This window comes from Hyla sarda, chromosome 1, assembly GCF_029499605.1.
Source record: "Hyla sarda isolate aHylSar1 chromosome 1, aHylSar1.hap1, whole genome shotgun sequence".
In the NCBI taxonomy this organism is placed as follows: Eukaryota; Metazoa; Chordata; class Amphibia; order Anura; family Hylidae; genus Hyla; species Hyla sarda.
Genome location: NC_079189.1, coordinates 53,814,486 through 53,833,914, shown reverse-complemented (window position 1 = coordinate 53,833,914; position 19,429 = coordinate 53,814,486). Strand labels below are relative to the sequence as shown.

Below are 19,429 nucleotides of genomic sequence, written 5' to 3'. Positions count from 1 at the left end.
AGCTGTTGCAAAACTCCCAGCATGCCTGGACAGTCAACGGCTGTCCGACAATACTGGGAGTTGTTGTTTTTGCAACAGCTGGAGGCTCCGTTTTGGAAACCATGGCGTACCAGATGTTTTTCATTTTTATTGGGGAGGGGAGGGGGGTTGTATAGGGGTATGTGTATATGTAGTGTTTTTTACTTTTTATTTTATTTTTTGTGGTAGTGTAGTGTAGTGTTTTTAGGGTACAGTCGCACGGGCGGGGGTTCACAGTAGTTTCTCGCTGGCAGTTTGAGCTGTTGCAGAAAATTTGCTGCAGCTCAAACTTGCAGCCCGATACCTACTGTAATCCTCCGCCCATGTGAGTGTACCCTGTACATTCACATTGGGGGGGACCTCCAGCTGTTGCAAAACTAAAACTCCCAGCATGCGCTGACAGACTGTACATGCTGAGAGTTTTAGTTTTGCAACAGCTGTAGGCACACTGGTTATGTATCACGGAGTTTGTGACCTTACTCAGTGTTTCAAAACCAGTGTGCCTCCAGCTGTTGCAAAACTACAACTCCCAGCATGTACGGTGCATGGTGTAAGGTGACTGCTGGGAGTTGTAGTTTGCAACTGCTGGAGGCACACCGGTCGTGAAACACTGAGTTAGGTAAAAAAAAAAACTCTAAGTTTCACAACCAGTGTGCCTTCAGCTGTTGCAAAACTACAACTCTCAGCAGTCACCGACAGCAAACGGGCATGCTGGGAGTTGTAGTTATGCAACCAGCAGATGCACCACTACAACTCCCAGCATGCACTTTAGCTGTTTGTGCAAGCTGGGAGTTGTAGTTATACAACAGTTGAAGGTACACTTTTCCATAGAAATAATGTGCCTCCAGCTGTTGCAAAACCATAAGTCCCAGCATGCCCATAAGGGAATTCTGGGAGTTGTGGTGGTCTGCCTCCTGCTGTTGCATAACTACAGCTCCCAGCATGCCCTTTTTGCATGCTGGGAGCTGTTGCTAAGCAACAGCAGGAGGCTGTCACTCACCTCCTGCTGTTGCTTCATCGCTGGACTGTCCCTCGCCGCCGCCGTCGCTCCTGGGGCCCCGATCCCAACATGGACGCCGGGGATCGGGGTCCCCAGCACCCGGGGTCGTCTTCCCGCACCCGCTCACGTCCTCCGGAAGAGGGGCGGAGCGGGTGCGGGAGTGACGCCCGCAGCAGGCGCCCTGATTGGTCGGCCGGTAATCCGGCCGACGAATCAGGGCGATCGTGAGGTGGCATCAGTGCCACCTCACCCCTGCAGGCTCTGGCTGTTCGGGGCCGTCAGAGACGGCCCCGAACAGCCAGTAATTCCGGGTCATCGGGTCACTGGAGACCCGATTGACCCGGAATCGCCGCAGATCGCTGGACTGAATTGTCCAGCGATCTGCGGCGATCGCCGACATGGGGGGGCATAATGACCCCCCTGGGCGATATGCCAGGATGCCTGCTGAACGATTTCAGCAGGCATCCGGCTCCGGTCCCCAACCGGCTAGCGGTGGGGGCCGGAATTCCCACGGGCGTATGGATACGCCCTGCGTCCTTAAGGACTCGGGATGCAGGGCGTATCCATACGCCCTGCGTCCTTAAGAGGTTAAGTGTAGTGGAGCGCATTGTATTCTCCTCATAAGTGCATACCACGTACGTAGATCTAAGTGGGGTACCATTTTGTTCCAGTATAGTTATAAGTTAAGGCCAGTCAAAAGGTTCCAGCTCAAGGCTGTCTCATTCTGCCACATTATGTTCTCCTCATGCTGATGCCACCTTCAGGCGGTCTCATTCTGGTACTATATGGTCTCCTCATGCTTCTGCCACCACCAGGCTGTGTCATTCAGCCACTATATGGTCTCCTCATGCTGCCGACAACTCTAGGCTGTGTCATTCAGCCACTATATGGTCTACTCATGCTTCCGCCACCTTCAGGCTGTGTCAGTGAGCCACTATATGGTCTCCTCTTGCTGCCTCCAACTCCAGGCTGTGTCACTGTACCGCCATGTGGTCTCCTCATGCTGCTGGCACATTAAATAAAACTTTTTAGGATCACTTATTTGAAATTTTCAATTTAAATGTAAAAAAATATCTTTAATCTTTTCAATTGTGAGGCCCTATAGTCTCGTCAGTCTGTTGCCAACTCCAGGCTGGGTCATTCAGCCACTATATAGTCTCCTCATGCTGCAGCCACCTCCACGCTGTGTCATTCAGCTACTATATGGTCTCCTCATACTGATGCCACCTCCAGGCTCTGTCATTGTGCCGCTCTGCGACAGTGATTATAATAGCGACGCCTCTGATCTGCATGTCATACTGAATAACAGTATTATTTCACTAACCCAGCACACACCCTATGCGTGTTACAGCAAGCAAAGTGTTCTACAACCCTATTGAGCTCTCTGTAGGCCAGAAATAGCCATTTTTAATAAAGATTTGCCGCAAATAAATTTGGACCAAACAACATTTTTGGGGAAAATTTGGCGAATTGGCTGAATCAAATTTTTCTAAAATACGCTCATTTCTAATAGTAAGTATAGAAATTAAATCCCTGAATACAAAAGTGGCTTTTGTTCTGCACTAAATGTTCTGAACGCTGGCCAGTGCAGTACCACTTTAATGATTGATGGTGAATACAGTGATACATTCTGAATGAATCCATTTTGCTTTTCACAGACACCCACTATTTGGCCGTAATGTTCCTCTGTCCAGTGGATCAGGATTTATTATCTCTGACATGGGATTAATCGTAACCAACGCTCATGTGGTCACCAGTAGTAATACTGTCTCAGGTAGACAGCACCTAAAAGTGCAGCTCCATAATGGTGACACCTACGAGGCAACAATCAAAGATATAGATAAAAAGTCAGATATTGCAACAATCAAGATATACTCAAAAGTAAGTATGCACAGAACATATAAAGTTGTGTGTATATATATATATATATATATATATATATATATATATATAGGTAACATTAGGCTAGGACTATATCCTGGCGGCAGCATCTGAATCTTACGACTAAGGTATCCTGATGTTTTTTACATTAGAAAAAGTTACCAGTCCTGCTACTGGGACATTCGGCAGACCTTAGACCTGGAGAATTTGTGGTGGCTATCGGAAGTCCATTTGCATTACAGAACACGGTGACAACGGGAATTGTCAGCACCGCTCAGAGAGATGGGAAAGAACTTGGCTTGAGAGACTCAGATATGGACTATGTGCAGACAGACGCCATCATTAACGTGAGTTTATGTCTTAATTTCCTAATTTATTAACTTTTTGAGGTATGGTTTCTGTATGATTTTTACTTGCAGAAGTCCTACATATGGGTCAGTATTCCAATATGTGGTCAGAACCACTAAACAGCTTAAAGGGGTATTCCAGGAAAAAACTTTTTTTTTTTATATCAACTTGCTCCAGAAAGTTAAACAGATTTGTAAATTACTTCTATTAAAAAATCTTAATCCTTCCAATAATTATCAGCTGCTGAGTTGAGTTGTTCTTTTGATGTATTGCCTATGTCAAAAAAGAATTGGTGAGGGTCCAACTGCATGGACCAACATTGCACCAGAGTCGTAATTTTAAGCTTCTGAGCCTCAATGCTAAATGCATATTAGGCCCCCACCTACTATATGTCTTTTTATCTTATGTGGCAGAAAGCAGGGGCACACATAAGATCAGGGGGCCCCTTAACAAAAATCAGAATGGACTGCCACCCAAACCCCTCCACCTTTCAAAATGTTTATCCCAAACAGAGGGTGGAGTCTTGTCTCAGCTGACCAATGAAACAGCTGAACATCATTGTTCATTGGCCAGACGAGTACTGAGGCAGCAGTTGCTCTGGCTAGCAATTTGAGAGGGGTCGGGGGGCTTACAATCAATGCACACATAATCAGATCCAGGAGGGGGTCCATAGAGGCAGACCACATGTGTTACGCCTAGCGCTCCGGGTCCCCGCTCCTCCCCGGAGCGCTCACGGCGTCTTTCTCCCTGCAGCTCCCCGGTCAGTCCCGCTGACCGGGAGCGCTGCACTGTCATGGCCGTTGGGGATGCGATTCGCACAGCGGGACGCGCCCGCTCGCGAGTCGCATCCCAGGTCACTTACCCGTTCCCGTCCCCTGCTGTCATGTGCTGGCGCGCGCGGCTCCGCTCTCTAGGGCGCGCGCGCGCCAGCTCCCTGAGACTTAAAGGGCCAGTGCACCAATGATTGGTGCCTGGCCCAATCAGCTTAATTGGCTTCTACCTGGTCCCTGACTATATCTAACCTCCTCCCATGCACTCCCTTGCCGGATCTTGTTGCCCTTGTGCCTAGTGAAAGCGTTTTGTGTGTCTAAAGCCTGTGTACCAGAACTTCTGCTATCCACCCTGACTACGAACCTTGCCGCCTGCCCCCGACCTTCTGCTACGTCCGACCTTGCTTCTGTCTACTCCCTTGTACCTCGCCTATCATCAGCAGTCAGAGAGGTGAGCCGTTGCTAGTGGATACGACCTGGTCACTACCGCCGCAGCAAGACCATCCCGCTTTGCGGCGGGCTCTGGTGAAAACCAGTAGTGACTTAGAACCGGTCCACTAGCGCGGTCCTCGCCAATCCCTCTCTGACACAGAGGATCCACTACCTGCCAGCCGGCATCGTGACAGTAGATCCGGCCATGGATCCCGCTGACGTCCCTCTGCCTTATATCTCTGATATCACCACGGTGGTCGCCCAGCAATCCCGACAGATCGCCCATCTAACCCACCAGCTGTCGGAAGTATTCACCATTGTGCAGCAACTTCAGTCGCAACTTCAGCAGCAATCATCTCCTCCGCCAGCTCCTGCACCCCTTCCGCAGCGAGTGGCCACTCCTAGCCTCCGCCTGTCCTTGCCGGACAAATTTAATGGGGACTCTAAGTTTTGCCGTGGCTTTCTTTCGCAATGTTCCCTGCACTTGGAGATGATGTCGGACCAGTTTCCTACTGAAAGGTCTAAGGTGGCTTTCGTAGTCAGCCTTCTGTCTGGAAAAGCCCTGTCATGGGCCACATCGCTCTGGGACCGCAATGACCCCGTCACTGCCTCTGTACACTCCTTCTTCTCGGAAATTCGAAGTGTCTTTGAGGAACCTGCCCGAGCCTCTTCTGCTGAGACTGCCCTGCTGAACCTGGTCCAGGGTAATTCTTCCGTTGGCGAGTACGCCATACAATTCCGTACTCTTGCTTCTGAACTATCCTGGAATAATGAGGCCCTCTGCGCGACCTTTAAAAAAGGCCTATCCAGCAACATTAAAGATGTTCTGGCCGCACGAGAAACTCCTGCTAACCTGCATGAACTCATTCATCTAGCCACGCGCATTGACATGCGTTTTTCTGAGAGACATCAAGAGCTCCGCCAGGAAAAAGACTTAGATCTCTGGACACCTCTCCCACAGTCTCCACTGCAATCTGCGCCTAGGCCTCCCGCCGAGGAAGCCATGCAAGTGGATCGGTCTCGCCTGACCCTGGAAGAGAGGAATCGCCGTAAGGAAGAGAATCTTTGTCTGTACTGTGCCAGTACCGAACATTTTTTGGTGGATTGCCCTATCCGTCCTCCACGTCTGGGAAACGCACGCTCGCACCCAGCTCTCGTGGGTGTGGCGTCTCTGGATGCTAAGTCGGCTTCTCCACGTCTCACGGTGCCTGTACGGATTTCTACTTCAGCCAGCTCTTCCCTCTCAGCCGTGGCCTGCCTGGACTCTGGTGCTTCTGGGAATTTTATTCGGGAGTCCTTGGTGAATAAATTCCGCATTCCGATGACCCGTCTTGTCAAGCCACTCCACATTTCCGCGGTCAACGGAGCCAGGTTGGATTGCACCGTGCGTTACCGCACGGAGCCCCTCCTAATGTGCATCGGACCTCATCACGAGAAAATTGAATTTTTGGTCCTTCCCAATTGCACTTCCGAAATTCTCCTTGGACTACCCTGGCTTCTACACCATTCCCCAACCCTGGACTGGTCCACTGGGGAGATCAAGAGTTGGGGTCCCTCTTGTTCCAAGGACTGCCTTAAACCGGTTCCCAATACTCCCTGCCGTGACCCTGTGGTTCCTCCTGTATCCGGTCCCCCTAAGGTCGTTAGGGACTCTGCCTGCCACAGAAAATGCCTCTCCCCCCCTCCCAGTCCCTTCAGGCAAGCCTCTGTGTCCCCTCATGGCTCCCGTCCTTGTGTCTCCCTGCCCCGTGCCAAGCTTCACCCTCTGCCCTCCCTCCCCATTCCTACTCCTGCTGTACTGCCTGCCATTGAGGAAACCATCCATTCCTTCCCGGTGTCCTCATCCCAGGGGAGGCAGTCACCGGACAAAAAAAAGGGGAGACCTAAGGGGGGGGGTACTGTTACGCCTAGCGCTCCGGGTCCCCGCTCCTCCCCGGAGCGCTCACGGCGTCTTTCTCCCTGCAGCTCCCCGGTCAGTCCCGCTGACCGGGAGTGCTGCACTGTCATGGCCGTTGGGGATGCGATTCGCACAGCGGGACGCGCCCGCTCGCGAGTCGCATCCCAGGTCACTTACCCGTTCCCGTCCCCTGCTGTCATGTGCTGGCGCGCGCGGCTCCGCTCTCTAGGGCGCGCGCGCGCCAGCTCCCTGAGACTTAAAGGGCCAGTGCACCAATGATTGGTGCCTGGCCCAATCAGCTTAATTGGCTTCTACCTGGTCCCTGACTATATCTAACCTCCTCCCATGCACTCCCTTGCCGGATCTTGTTGCCCTTGTGCCTAGTGAAAGCGTTTTGTGTGTCTAAAGCCTGTGTACCAGAACTTCTGCTATCCACCCTGACTACGAACCTTGCCGCCTGCCCCCGACCTTCTGCTACGTCCGACCTTGCTTCTGTCTACTCCCTTGTACCTCGCCTATCATCAGCAGTCAGAGAGGTGAGCCGTTGCTAGTGGATACGACCTGGTCACTACCGCCGCAGCAAGACCATCCCGCTTTGCGGCGGGCTCTGGTGAAAACCAGTAGTGACTTAGAACCGGTCCACTAGCGCGGTCCTCGCCAATCCCTCTCTGACACAGAGGATCCACTACCTGCCAGCCGGCATCGTGACAACATGACTGCAGACCCATGTCTCCCTGTCCCCTAGGCCCCATAGCAGTTGGATAGCCTGCCTCTATGTGAGGCGGGCCACTGGAACAGAAGCCTTTGGGCGCCTTCAGGCACAAGAGTCCAAGTGCAACTGCCAGTGCTACCTCTGCAACCCCTAAAGCTATACCACAGGCACACCGACCTCCTAAAAGCTGATGAACAGATCCCATGCTATGCCCTGGGACCCTGCCCTCCCCAAAACTCCGGAGATTACTCTTTTTATTCAGATTTGCACAACATTTATGGGACTGTTCAGTAATAAAAGGGTCATATCTGTAGTATAGGGTGTATGAATATACAAAGTAATATGTTTGTGAGTGAAGTTTTCTTACTGTTATTGCGCTATTGTTTTGTCTTTGAAGTGATTTTGTTATTTTATTTTTTCAGTATGGAAACTCTGGGGGTCCTTTAGTTAACTTGGTAAGTATTGATATCTTTATATAATTAAAATGATCATAAATAAGGGAACAATAAAAACAGCTGAATAACAGTAAATGGAACTAGAACTGATTCATGCAATGTGTGCAAATATTAAGTTTTGTAATGATCGGGGGGATGTAGGTAAGTGGGCCCAAGCCCTCTGCTTAATGAAGGTTCTTAGGTCCTAAATTAGGGTTCCCCATATATTAACTTAAAGGGGTACTCCGCTGCTCAGCGTTTGGAACAAACTGTACCGAACGCTGGAGCCGACGCCAGGAGCTTGTGACGTCATTGCCCCCCCCCCCTCAATGCAAGTCTATAGGAGGGGGCGTGATGGCTATCACGTCCCCTCCCATAGACTTGCATTGAGGGGGTGAGGCTATGATGTCAAGAGCTCCCGCCGCCGGCTCCAGTGTTTGGAACAGTTTGTTCCCGATGCTGTGCAGGGGAGTACCCCTTCAAATTGTCCTTGTGTGCAGCAGAGAGACCTTTTCAACCTCCTAAGGCCTCGTTTACACACCGCGTTTCTGAACAGGTTTCGACAGAAAAATTTTGCCCTTTGCAGCAGAGTTCTATTGTTTTCAATGGGATTTTGCTGCACTGAGTACACAACAGAATTTCCATAGTGGTTCCAATTTTGGCCTTCGCAGAAAGAATTGGCATGTCACTTGTTTCTGCAGAATCCACATGGTAATGCAATGGCGTCAATGGAGACGGTGCTTTTTCAAGCGGTCCTAGTACCTCTCTGTCTGTGGAGTTTCTGCTGGAAATTTTCCGGGTGGACTTTCCGCAGACAGAGGGCGCCGGCAGAACATGGAGTTGGCAATGCATTTCTAAGTGGTTCTTGCTAAAAGAATTGACATGCTGAGGAAATTCAGCAGTGTGGATGGTGCAGCAGAATCCCATTGAAAACCACGCTCCTGTTTGCAAGGTGCTAACACATTGGATGAATGTGCAGATTTCAACAGGACTTGTCGTCCATCTAATGTGTATAGGGGTGTCTCAACTCTCCTCGATGTTGGAAAAAAGGAAAAAAAACATTGGACATGTGGCTTGCATGTTCATCCAAACTGAAGGTGCATGTGTATTCGGAGGGGGTTCAGGAGGAATAGCTACAGCTGTCTAGTATGTGGCCATCTTAACTTTATTTTATTATACATTCTTGCTGGTTCTTTACAAGCCCAGTGACCCTATGATAACACTGAGCTGCGAGACAGAATATTTGTTTTTTTTTACGCTATTTATTCAATAAAGCAAATGACATCAAAAACTAATGACAAATGATTTTACTACACAGTCACCTTGCCAGACAGAACTAGTCACATGACACAACCAATTACTGCTCCGCCTTTACAGTTTTCAATAAAAATATAAACGTAGGGAAACTTTTTAAAAGTCCCTTATACAGATTTCTGGCCTAATTCCAATCTCAGGGTAGTCTTGGGAAACCTTCGGATAATTTTTTTCTAATAATGTTTTGCAATGTAGCCCTGGACTTGAAAATGTCAACTACCGTATATACTCGAATATAAGCCGAGTTTTTCAGCACGATTTTTCGTGCTAAAAACGCCCCCCTCGGCTTATACTTGAGTGAACTCTCCGCCTGTCAATCCCTTCTCAGTGGTCTTCAACCTGCGGACCTCCAGGTGTTGCAAAACTACAACTCCCAGCATGCCCGGACAGCCATCGGCTGTCTGGGCATGCTGGGAGTTGTAGTTTTGAAACATCTGGAGGTCCGCAGGTTGAAGACCACTGCCGGGCCTTCATCATCATCCAGACCCCCCCCCTTTAGTTTTCTACTCACCTCCCCTCGGTGGGAAGGAAGAGTGAGCTGGTCCGGGCCATCTTTGCTGCAGGGACCGTCCGGTGGGGAGGGTTAGTCGTTCCGGACTGTCCATATTCACCACGGGGGCCCCTCTTCTCCGTGCTCCGGGCTTGCCCCAGACTAGTGACATTGCTTTGATGACGACGCACAGGGATGTTGTGTATGAACGTCCCTGTGCGTCGTCATCAAGGCAACATCACTAGTCCAGGACAGGCCCGGAGCGCGGAGAAGAGGGCCCCCCCAGTGAAAATGGGCAGCCCGGAACGACTAACCCTCCCCACCGGACGGTCCCTGCAGCATAGATGGCCCGGACCAGCTCACCCTAACTTCCCACCGAGGGGAGGTGAGTAGAATACTAAAGGGGGGGTCTGGATGATGACGAAGGCCACAGTGGTCTTCAACCTGCGGACCTCCAGAGGTTTAAAAACTACAACTCCCAGCATGCCCGGACAGCCGATGGCTGTCCGGGCATGCTGGGAGTTGTAGTTTTGCAACATCTTGAGGTCCGCAGGTTGAAAACCACTGATGAAGGGTTAACAAATTAGGGGCCTCGGCTTATATTGGGGTCGGCTTATACTCGAGTATATACAGTTGCATTTGATGATATTTAATGTTATCATACAGAAGCGAGATCCAATCCTTATTCGCACATTTGGGAAGTAAAAAAGTCAATTAAAACCAGTGTAAGGCTATATTCACACAGTGTTTTTTATCATGCGCATTTCATTTGTGAAAAGACATCTGCATTAATAACATTAATCTGCTCTATGTAAGTCTATGTGAAAGTGGTTGTTTGTGCGCACAATATGGAAAAATATGGACACATTTTTTTTTACAGCCGCATAAATAAGTGACATGTCATTCCTACAAATGAAATACTCCTGAAAAACACTGTGTGGCCCTAGCCTAAGCCTTCTAACCCTATTTGCCTTTTATTACTTCATCAAGGACGGAGAAGTCATTGGAATTAATACTCTGAAAGTGGCAGCTGGGATTTCCTTTGCGATTCCATCCGATCGCATCACCAAGTTCATGACCGAATCACATGACAAAAAGTTTAAAGGTAACAAAATAAAAATACATAAATGAGGAAATGCAGATACTGATTTAGGAATAAGGGCTCATACACACTATAATAATCCACTCACTAAGCCAGGGGTGACGACATCATCACCTATTGGATGCCTACTGTCAGCTCTATCTGTATACTGCTCCTGCTGCTATCTCTATGAGATCAGGGTATATAGTATCTAAGCACCCCTTCTCAGGTTGTATTCACAAATTTCATTTTTACTGTCTTTATTTTTGACATTTCTGCAAATCAAGGTAAAAATGCATAATTTTTCTAACGATTTTAGAAAATCACAAAAAAATTGCCAATATATCGTCAAAAAGCCTAAAAATGGAATACAAGTGAAACATGTGAACACAGCCTGAAGACTTTAGATCTTCATAAAACAACTCAGTTGTGATATTTCTTTGAAAAAAGAAAACACCCTTTGAAAAAGAAAACGCATCATAACTGCACATAATGTGAACTGGCCCCAAACCACTTATGAGTCTAAGCAATTCACTTGGGTGAGCTCTAGCACCAGCAGCCTTATGCGATTAATGTGATAAGACTCCACATCCTCTTTTTGCCAGTAGCTATTAACCTTCCTTTTGGTAAACCTGGGCATCATTTATTACTATTTGCCTGGTTGTTATATGGCCTTGTATCTCTGGCTATACATTGGGTCCTTAAAGGGGTACTACAGTGGAAATCATTTTATTTTTTTATTTTTTTATTTTTTAAATCAACTGGTGCCAGAAAGTTAAACATATTTGTAGTTTACTTCTATTAAAAAATCTTAATCCTTCCAGTACTATCAGCTGCTGAATACTACAGAGGAAGTTGTATTTCTTTCTAGAGTTCTTTCCAGTCTGACCACAATGCTCTCTGCTGACACCTCTGTCCGTATCAAAAACTGTCCATAGTACAAGCAAATCCCCATAGCAAACCTATCCTGCTCCGGAAAGTTCCTGATACGGACAGAGGTGTCAGCAGAGAGCACTGTGATCAGACTGGAAAGAACTCAAGAAAGAAATACAACTTCCCCTGTAGTATTCAGCAGCTGATAAGTACTGGAAGGATCATAATAGAAGTAATTTACTAAACTTTCTGGCACCAGTTGATTTGTAAAAAAAATGTTTCCACCCAAGTACCCCTTTAACTTATCCTCCCAGTAGCCACAAAAATGGGAAGGGAACATTGCCAGTGATGCAGGGGGGAGTTGCAGGCAGTCCAGGGCCGCAAAGAGAAGATGTCAAGGCAGGGAGGGAGCAGAGACTGAACTTTTTGCACCATTGCTTTTGAACGTTTAGCTTTGCCACTGCCTGTATAGGGTAAAAAAACAAAATGGTGCTCAAGAGCGGACATTACTTTAACGGAAAACGGTCACCCGTTCACCCGCATTATAACCCGATACACCAGGTTATAGTGCGGGTGAACAGGAGACCGATGCGGGGTCTGGGACTGCTATACCTACCTGCAGTCCGGAGCCCTGATCCCCCAAAGGTCCCCCTCTTTCAGCGCTGACTTGCACTTTGAGGCGGGCCTGCTGGCTAGATTTAAATATTCATAAGCACCAGTTACGTGAGCGCTCAGTAGAGCCGGCGGTCCCGCCTCAAACCGCAAGTCAGCACTAAAAGAGGGGGACCTTTGGGGGATCAGGGCTCCGGACTGCAGGCAGGTATAGCAGTCCCAGACCCCGCATCGGTCTCCTGTTCACCCGCACTATAACCTGGTGTATCGGTTTATAATGCGGGTGAACGCGTGACCGTTTTCCTTTAAGCTTCTAGTAAACACAAACCTAAAAGTTATTCAGCTGACGCCAAAAGACTGTGGTTTATAGGCCTAAATTATTGTTTATATCATCTTTGCTGTAAATGAACACAAGGAATCCTATAAAATAAACAGCGTATAATGCACAAACATATGTAGTTTACATAACACATACACAAGAAAGTAAGAGTCAAACATTTCCATAATAAATCATTCAGGTGACCTATAGCCACCCCTGACCTCCTCCTATCCATATAATCTGGGCTGGAGGCGAGTAGTCTGACCTTTACAGCAGGCGCACAAATATTTTCACTTATTTTTTTTAAATACGCTCTCAGGGTCAGTTTACACATTCTTATTTTTTGCCGCTGATTTTGCTACCTATTAAAGCCAATGGACAGTAAAATCTTCTGCAGCTAAAAATAAGGTCATGTGAACTGACCCTAAGGATGTATTTACATTTGTAGCTGCAGATTTTATGCCGCAGGTTTCTACATAAATGTGCAGAATAAAATATGTGCAGGATACTGAACTAAAATAAATGCCTTGACTTTTGTTTATGTCTTCAGATGGGAAGAAGCGTTTCATCGGGATAAAGATGCTTACTATAACTCCTTCGTAAGTAACACAGAGCCGTGCGCCGGCCAAAAACCTTTTTATTATCTGCTATGGAAAAGTTGTAGCTGTGGAGCCAGAAATTCTTACAGGACTCGTTCCTGACCGGTGTGTAAACTCCCGGGCTGGGACTTGGCATCGCACATGAACTGACATTGACTTGCAGTGTGTAAACTCTTAAGTTTTTTCATAAATCTTTATATTTTCTTCATTTTCAGATTGAATAAATTTTTCCCTCAATGGTAATTTTTATTTTTTTGCCACTTTTTTTTTTTTTTTGTAACATCAACAGAGCACTATAAGTGCTTAAATTTTGCAGAACTGATATATTTTTTTTATAAAATCTTCCATTTTACCATATAATGTGAATAATGAAACGTAATAAAAAAATTATTTTTGGGTTTGAAAGAGGAAAAAAACACAAAAAACAAAGTTCACCGTGCAGTAAAAATGACAAATTAAAGGGTACCTCTCATCAAATAAACTTCTGATATATTTTAGATTAATGAATGTTGAATAACTTTCCAATAGCATGTTATTGAAAAATATGCTTCTTTCTATTGTATTTTTCCCGATCAGTCCTGTCAGCAAGCATTTCTGACTCATGCTGGAGTCCTAAACACTCAGAGCTGCCAGCCTGCTTTGTTCACAGCCAAACAGGCTGTGAACAAAGCAGGCTGGCAGCTCTGAGTGTTCTCCTTTGTGAACAAAGCAGATTGGCAGCTCGTAGTGTTTAGGACTCCAGCATGAGTCTGAAATGCTTGCTGCCAGGACTGGTAGGGAGACCCCTAGTGGTCATTTCTTCAAAGTGGAAAATTAAATAGAAAGAAGCATATTTTTTAATAACATGCAATTGTAAAGTTATTCTGCATACATTAATCTATTATATATCAAAAGTTTTTTTGATGAGAGGTACCCTTTAACTCTCTTCTGTGGCTCAATAGGATTTCAATGATGCCAAATTTATATAGTTTTTTGCTTTGTCAGTGAATTTTCAAAGTGCTTTGAATTACTATAATTTACCATAACTTCTTTATTTTCCATCTATGGGGTTATAATTTTTCTGCGCGTTGAACTGTTTTTTATTGGTACCATTTTGAGGTACACATGACTTTTGGAATACTTTTTATTCCATGTTTTGGGGATTCTCCATTGGGTGTTTCTTTTTTTTATTTCTTTTTTTATGGCGTTTACTAATTGAGATAAATAACATTTTCACAGAAGGCAATACCAAATTTTTTTGTAGTTTAGATTAATTGGTTTAAAAAAGGAAAAGAGAGTTTGGATTTTTAATAAAGAGTTTAATAGTTGTAAAAACTCTTGTTCAGTTGGGATTACACTAAAAACCGCCATATTCGTTGTTGGGCCAAAACCGCTGCGGCTAGATGATAGAAAGGAGTTAATAGGGAAATATGAAACACCAGACCCACATGGCATTTGCTTTTGGTGTTTTTTCACTCATCTGTGGCGTATTGTTGCTCGGCAGCAGTTTTCTAAAATGACAGCATGTTGAGGATATGAAGTTTTTTCAAGAAATCTGAAATTCTTCAAGTCCCATGATAAAAGAATAACATGACTTTTAATGGGAAAACAGGGATAAAACACAGAAAAATAAATATCAACGCTTATGTACACATTTTTTGAAAAAAAAATAGCAATAAAAATGCCACAAAAACAACATATTGGGAATGCTAAATTTTTTTTTTTCTTTTTCTTTTCTCTATAAAAAAAAAAAAAAAAAAGGCAAACAAAAGTTATGTACACCGGAAAAAAGAAGATAAATTCCTCAACAAGTTCCGTAAAATATGATTTTTCTTTATTCAAAATGAATTAAAATAGCACCACGAGTACATGGCATCACAACATCAGACCGATGCGTTTCAAGCAACTAGGTGCTCTTTAGTCATAGTCTAGGCTATTTTAATGAATTTTAAGTAAAGAATTCATAAAAAATCCTATTTTACAAAACTTGTCGAGGAATTTATCTTCTTTGTTCCTGTGTACCCAGGATGTGAATCCATGCCCCTGAGAGCATTTTGGAGCACTTGTATTGAAAATTATTACACTACCGGAAGGTGTGAGATCATTTGGATTTGTTTGGACAAAAAGTTGACCTCAGCCTTTTGGTGGACTCGGGCCCTCATTGTATTCCAAGAATAGCCATCCATTTAAAGTGGTACTCTGCCACTAGACATGTTATCCCCTATCCAAAGGATAGGGGATAACATGTCTGATCGCGGGGGCCAGCTGCTAGGTTCTCCGCTGCTGCACCCCAGTCATCCGGTGCACGGAGCGCACTTCGCTCCATGCCGGATGACTTGCGATCACAGTCGCCACGCCCCCTCCATTCTTGTGTATGGGAGGAGGCGTGATGGCTGTGTACTAGCTGTCACGCCCCCTCTAGACATGAATGGAGGTTGCGTGTCGTCACAATTAGAGATGAGCGAATTTACAGTAAATTCGATTTGTCACGAACTTCTCGGCTTCCGTGACTGTAACGCCGCAGAGCCGGCACAGAGATCGCAGGGGGTTCCTAGCGGCCGGGCCCCCCGCAATCAGACATGTTATCCTCTATGCTTTTGATTGGAAATAACATGTCTAGGGGCGGAGTACTCCTTTAAAGGGGTATTCCAGGCAAAACCTTTTTTTTATATATATATATATATATATATATATATATATATATATATATATCAACTGGCTCCAGAAAGTTAAACAGATTTGTAAATTACTTCTATTAAAAAATCTTAATCCTTCCAATAGTTATTAGCTTCTGAAGTTTTCTGTCTAACTGTTCAATGATGATGTCACGTCCCGGGAGCTGTGCATGATGGGAGAATATCCCCATAGGAACTGCACATCTCCCGGGACGTGAGTCATCAGAAAGCAGTTAGACAGAAAACAACAACTCAACTTCAGAAGCTAATAACTATTGGAAGGATTAAGATTTTTTAATAGAAGTAATTTACAAATCTGTTTAACTTTCCGAAGCCAGTTGATATATAAAAAAAAGTTTTGGCCTGGAATACCCCTTTAATGCTACATTTTCCAGGCAGCAACTTTTGCAGGGGAAATTAATGGCTGCTCGTGGCTTTCCATGGAAAACTTATCAGTTTGCAAAAGTAAGCAATATCCTGTGTTATGTGGAGAACCATTTGTTCTGACAAATATGCAATAACAGGGGACCCCACTGTATACTTTCTTATATCAGTATATCTCCCCTTTTAATGGAAGACTGATAACAAGACATCATGTCATTTGGTTGTAGACTTGTTGAGGAACTCAAGTTGAACAATCCAGATTTTCCCGATGTGAGCAGCGGGATATATGTTCATGAAGTCATGGCCAACTCCCCATCTCAACGGTAAGAACTAAAGCTAAATATACGCCTCCACATCCATTACCTATAATATTATTGTAAAAGATAATAGAGATAAAAAAATGATATTGACTGGATTTCTTATAGATTTTGCACATCTTGGTCTATCTATGATGGTAGGGCTCACCTAGGACTCACTGCAAAGTACAGTAAGATGTCTATAAAAGAGTCATTTATTGTATCATTCTACATCTACAGAGGTGGAATCAAAGATGGCGACATCATTGTGAAGGTTAATGGACGACCACTGTTGACATCTGGTGACCTGCATGAAGCAGTAATGAAAGAATCTCCTTTACTACTTGAAGTTCGAAGAGGGAACGACGATCTTCTATTTAACATAGAACCAGAGGTCTCAATGTGATTGGGAAGAATACAAAAGCCAATAAAACTAATCTACAATACAATGTACAATAAAGGACATGAAGCTCTACAAAGTCAAGGTCCACAGAATGGCATTTTTAGAAACACCTAATGAAGGAACCATTAAACCCATATTTTGCATGGTATTCCTCACAAAGGCGACTAGTGAAACCTACGCAAAGAAAGTGACATTCAGTGAAACCTTTCCAAAAGGTCACCTCTTTGAGAAGTCCACCCTTATCCAGAATGTATTTTATGTGACAGACTTTAGTTTGGCCATCTTTGAGAAGAACACCCCTTAGGAGCCCGTTTTCAATGCAATTTTTGGGTGGTTGACTCAAAGCGGAGACTATGAGAACTTGCATTCTGGTGGACTACATCATTTATATGAGCCATGTCTGTACTATACTAAAGGAAAAAAAGAATTTGCAGGTCAGCCCCCCCAAAAATGCTGAGCATTTGTTACTATATGAGGTACCAAGACAACTAAGGAGCATCACAACATTGTCTTCTGCACGTGACATTCCTTAGGCGAATAGAGTAGAACATATTGTTATATACTGTAAATGCCATAGTACAAAATACATTGACAACAAGGTAAAATATTATGGCCTATCCGCACAAAATATGTGTAAGTAAAAAGTACTCTATATACATGTATGAACACCATTGTATAGTTTATATATATATAGATGTATTCTATGTATAATTTTTAATTAAGTTTGTAAATACATTACATTACTTATCCTGTACTGATCCTGAGTTACATAGTTACATTCTGTATTATACTCCAGAGCTAAACTCACTATTCTGCTGGTGGAATTATTGTGTACATACATTACATTACTTATCCCTCACTGATCCTGAGTTACATCCTTTATTATACCCCAGATCTGTACAGATCTGTACTCATCTGTACTGCACTCACTATTCTGCTGGTGGAATCATTGGGTACATACATTACATTACTTATTCCGTACTGATTCAGTAGTTATATTCTGTATTATACTTCAAAACTGCACTCACTATTCTGCAGGTGGAGTCACTGTATACCGTATATACTCGAGTATAAGCCAACCCGAATATAAGCCGAGGCCCCTAATTTTACCCCAAAAACCCAGGAAAAGTTATTGACTCAACTATAAGCCTAGGGTGGGAAATACATCATCCCCCCATGTAATCATCCAGACCCCCGTCATCATCCCCCCCTTCATCATCACCGCCTGTCAATCCCTTCATCAGTGGTCTTCAACCTGCGGACCTCCAGATGTTGCAAAACTACAACACCCAGCATGCCCGGACAGCCGATGGCTGTCCGGGCATGCTGGGAGTTGTAGTTTTGCAACATCTGGAGGTCCGCAGGTTGAAGACCACTGATGAAGGGATTGACAGGCGGAGAGTTCACTCGAGTATAAGCCGAGGGGGGCATTTTCTGCACGAAAAATCGTGCTGAAAAACTCGGCTTATACTCGAGTATATACGGTACATACATTACATTACTTATCCTGTACGGATCCTGAGTTATATCCTGTATTATACTTCAGAGCTGCACTCACTATTCTGCTGGTAGGGTCACTATGTACATACATTACATTACTTATCCTGTTACACTGTGTGCACTTACTATTCTGCTGGTGTGGTCACTGTATGCACTGACACATTTCTTATAGCCTAGTTTTCCCTGCATACAGAAAGCTCGGTATAGGCATAATGCCAGTAGATAATGCGGGTGAGTTCAGCTCTGAAGCCTGATTTCTGAATCCTGCACTACACCACATTAGGGGCTTTAACTCAGGATCAGTACAAGATATGCAATACAATTTATTAGCATTTTTATATGGGTTATGTCTTTATGTTAAAGGAGTAGTGCAGTGAATAATAATTTGCCCCTGTCCAAAGTATAGATCGCGGGGGGTCCGATTGCTGGGACCTCTCACAATCTCCTGAAAGGGCGCCGGAAGTCTGTTGGAAGCGGTGTGCCGACCCCCCACAGGAAGCCACGGCCGACATGCCCCCTCTGCTCCATACGGGGGGTCGGCACGCCCCTTCCAGTAGACTTCCGGGGCCCTGTTCAGGAGATCGTGGGGGGTCCCAGCAGTCGGCCCCCCGCGATCTATAACTTATCCCCTATACTTTGGATAGGGGATAAGTTCTTTTTTACTACACTACTCCTTTAAAGGGGTTGTGCGCTGCCCTGCCTTTCGGAGCTCCGCACGCAGCGTCCGGAAGTTCATTACTCCGAACGCTGTGTGCGGGCTTCCATGTTCGCGGCCACCGGGCGTGACGTCACGCCCGGCCCCCTTGTGATGTCACGCCCGTCCCCTCTACTAAAGTCTATGGGAAGGGGGCATGACAGCGGTCGCGCCCCCTTCCCATAGACTTTCGTTGAGGGGGCGGGCATGACGTCACGAGGGGGCCGGGCGTGACGTGACGCCCGGCGGCCGCGATAATCACTGATAGATTGCCGGAGGCAATCCAATAAAGGCCCTGAGGGTCCCAACCAAAAATTACTATGTACAGGACTTTAATGTGTGGGTCCAAAATTATAATAGTGAGAAAAGAAGGAAAAAATCACACATTTAAAAACACTATGTGCTCCTAAATGATAGCTGATATAATTGGGCTTATTGGACTCGACTAGCTCCATCATTGTTCATAATTAGTAGGAGATACATTGTATTTTTGTATCCCAGAGCTACTGATTGTTAGGGCACATAGCAGCTAAAACCATAACACTGCCCCTCTCAACGTTTCGCCACCAAGTGGCTTTGTCAAGAGGCAAATGGGCCCGGCGGCCGCGAACACGGAAGCCCGCACACAGCGTTCGGAATAATGAACTTCCGGACGCTGCGTGCGGAGCTCCGAAAGGCAGGGCGGCGCACAACCCCTTTAAATATATAATGAAGTTCA

The 19,429-nt window shown here is 45.5% G+C and overlaps 1 protein-coding gene across 4 annotated transcripts in view; it reads left to right on the top strand.

Moving 5' to 3' along the window:
• HTRA3 (HtrA serine peptidase 3) overlaps positions 1 to 17,410 on the top strand; it is a 79,589-nt gene extending 62,179 nt beyond the window's left edge. For all 4 annotated transcript variants that reach the window (XM_056555037.1, XM_056555036.1, XM_056555039.1 and 1 more), the window contains exons 3-9: positions 2,677 to 2,899; positions 3,052 to 3,246; positions 7,481 to 7,513; positions 10,287 to 10,401; positions 12,732 to 12,780; positions 16,046 to 16,141; positions 16,355 to 17,410. In XM_056555037.1, coding sequence (XP_056411012.1) covers positions 2,677 to 2,899; positions 3,052 to 3,246; positions 7,481 to 7,513; positions 10,287 to 10,401; positions 12,732 to 12,780; positions 16,046 to 16,141; positions 16,355 to 16,520 — 877 coding nt within the window. In that variant the 3' untranslated portion in view covers positions 16,521 to 17,410. The remainder of the gene's footprint in view (positions 1 to 2,676; positions 2,900 to 3,051; positions 3,247 to 7,480; positions 7,514 to 10,286; positions 10,402 to 12,731; positions 12,781 to 16,045; positions 16,142 to 16,354) is intronic.
• Positions 17,411 to 19,429: the final 2,019 nt, after the last annotated feature.